The sequence below is a fragment of the Amphimedon queenslandica genome, unplaced genomic scaffold (assembly GCF_000090795.2).
Source record: "Amphimedon queenslandica unplaced genomic scaffold, v1.1 AMPQUscaffold_12327, whole genome shotgun sequence".
NCBI classification, from domain to species: Eukaryota; Metazoa; Porifera; class Demospongiae; order Haplosclerida; family Niphatidae; genus Amphimedon; species Amphimedon queenslandica.
In genome coordinates this window covers 1-1,732 of record NW_003547436.1, presented here as the reverse complement: position 1 = coordinate 1,732, position 1,732 = coordinate 1, and the positions used below count along the sequence as shown (strand labels likewise).

Genomic DNA, 1,732 nt, shown 5'->3' with positions numbered 1-1,732 from the left:
TAAATGTGTCACAGACAGGCTTAGCAAAATTTGACCTTTTTCACAAGTATAATTCAGCTTATTTGGCAAAAGACAATAACAGAGTCAGCATAGAAAATATAATTGAACAATGCTTTGATTATTTAAATGGGCAAAATGCAATTGAACAGCTACAAAGTCTTTGTACTATTCCATGCATTCCAGTGTCAGCAATAAATTGTCAAGATACAGTTATACATCAGCCAGTGCTTGTAAAGCCAATTCAAGTAGTAAGACAAATTCCTGATGACTGCTCGCACCTCTTCCCTTACCTTCATATGGTACCTGATTTCTTGGTTGGATGCCAATACCTCAAAACATTAGGTATAACTGATAACATTGAAATCAAGACTCTTCAGTATCTCCTTGAAACAATTTATAAGCAACTTTACAACAAAATTCTTGACCCAAATCATAATACTACAGTCAGAGAAGCAGTAATTAAGATGCATAGCCTGCTAATAAATGAATTACTTTCACCTACTAAAGTCCAGGATATTTCACCACTCTATTATCCTAACAATGAAGGTTTCTTAGTTGACTCAACTACTCTTATATTTGTTGATTCCAGTCGCTATAAAACAGGCAAATACAATTTTTCTGGGGTGCCCTTTTCCTTATTTCAATTGCCACCTCAAGCCACACACTCAGCAACCAAAACTTTTAAATCATTTTCAAGTTACATGTATGATGCAAGCAATGTACCATGCAATAAGTTATGCTTGCAATTACCAAAGAATGTTAGGCCACATGGCCTCTCTCTTATTTGCAGGGAAGAATTGCTTGATCATAATGTAGCTACAGAAAGTAATTCACCTCTTCAGTTGCATTTTTTAAAGCTAAAATCCATCGCTCCAGCTTTGGAAGAACTAATGCCTAAAATAATAGTAGCACATTGCCGTAATCATTCTGTACAAGTGGATGGGGATGAATCAACTGCAAAAAAATTCTCAGAAACATTAGTAAAGTACTTTATTAAGACAGTGAAGTTAGTAATCATTAATAACTTAAAAAGTAAAGTTATTATTAATGACAAATCAATTGCAACTATTGAAGTCAAATATTTGTTTCAAAAAAATGAGGATGATGACGAGTTCATTCTTTATGTGGAGAAAAAAGCAACCAGTAGTTATACTTTTCGTAACGAAATTACACACACTCTTTGTGTTGAAATAGCACGATTGCATAATGTTAAATTGACTTCATATATAAAATTTACTGATCCTGTTTGTGACTGTTTTGCAGCACAAAGTATTGAAGATTTAATACCTACTTTAGAGAAATTACAAATTGACACTCATGGTATTAATGACATGATTCTTCCCATTGAGAGTAATGCTGTGACTCTTGGAGGAGAAATACCAAATGAACTCATTGATCTGCTGGAAAATGACATAAATCATATTTTCCATCCTGAGGAATGGGTTGGATATGAGAATGAATATGGCAGTTTCATCTATGTAATTGTTCTGTATGCAGTTGCACAAGAATCATTCAACCCCCTAGAAAGAAGATATGTGATTGCAATTGACAGTGAAGGCAATACAAAGGAAGTATCAACCCTTGACCTTTATAAGCTAATGAAAGTGAGTGAACACTCTTTAGAAGAAAATGAGAGTCAAGAACTAGTGTTGCTGGAGTCTGATAGTGCTTCTGCTCAAGTTAGAAGACTGACGGATTGTTATAGTCTGTTAGAGTTGAAAAGAGCAATCAT

The 1,732-nt window shown here is 34.2% G+C and overlaps 1 protein-coding gene across 1 annotated transcript in view; it reads left to right on the top strand.

Annotated features, from left to right (window-relative positions):
• Window positions 1–1,679, top strand: part of LOC100635666 (sacsin-like) — a gene marked incomplete at its 3' end in the record, with an annotated part of 13,464 nt that extends 11,785 nt beyond the window's left edge. Inside the window, exon 5 of the mRNA XM_020004229.1 lies at window positions 1,264–1,679. Coding sequence (XP_019859788.1) covers window positions 1,264–1,679 — 416 coding nt within the window. The remainder of the gene's footprint in view (window positions 1–1,263) is intronic.
• Between the last annotated feature and the right edge of the window lie 53 nt (window positions 1,680–1,732).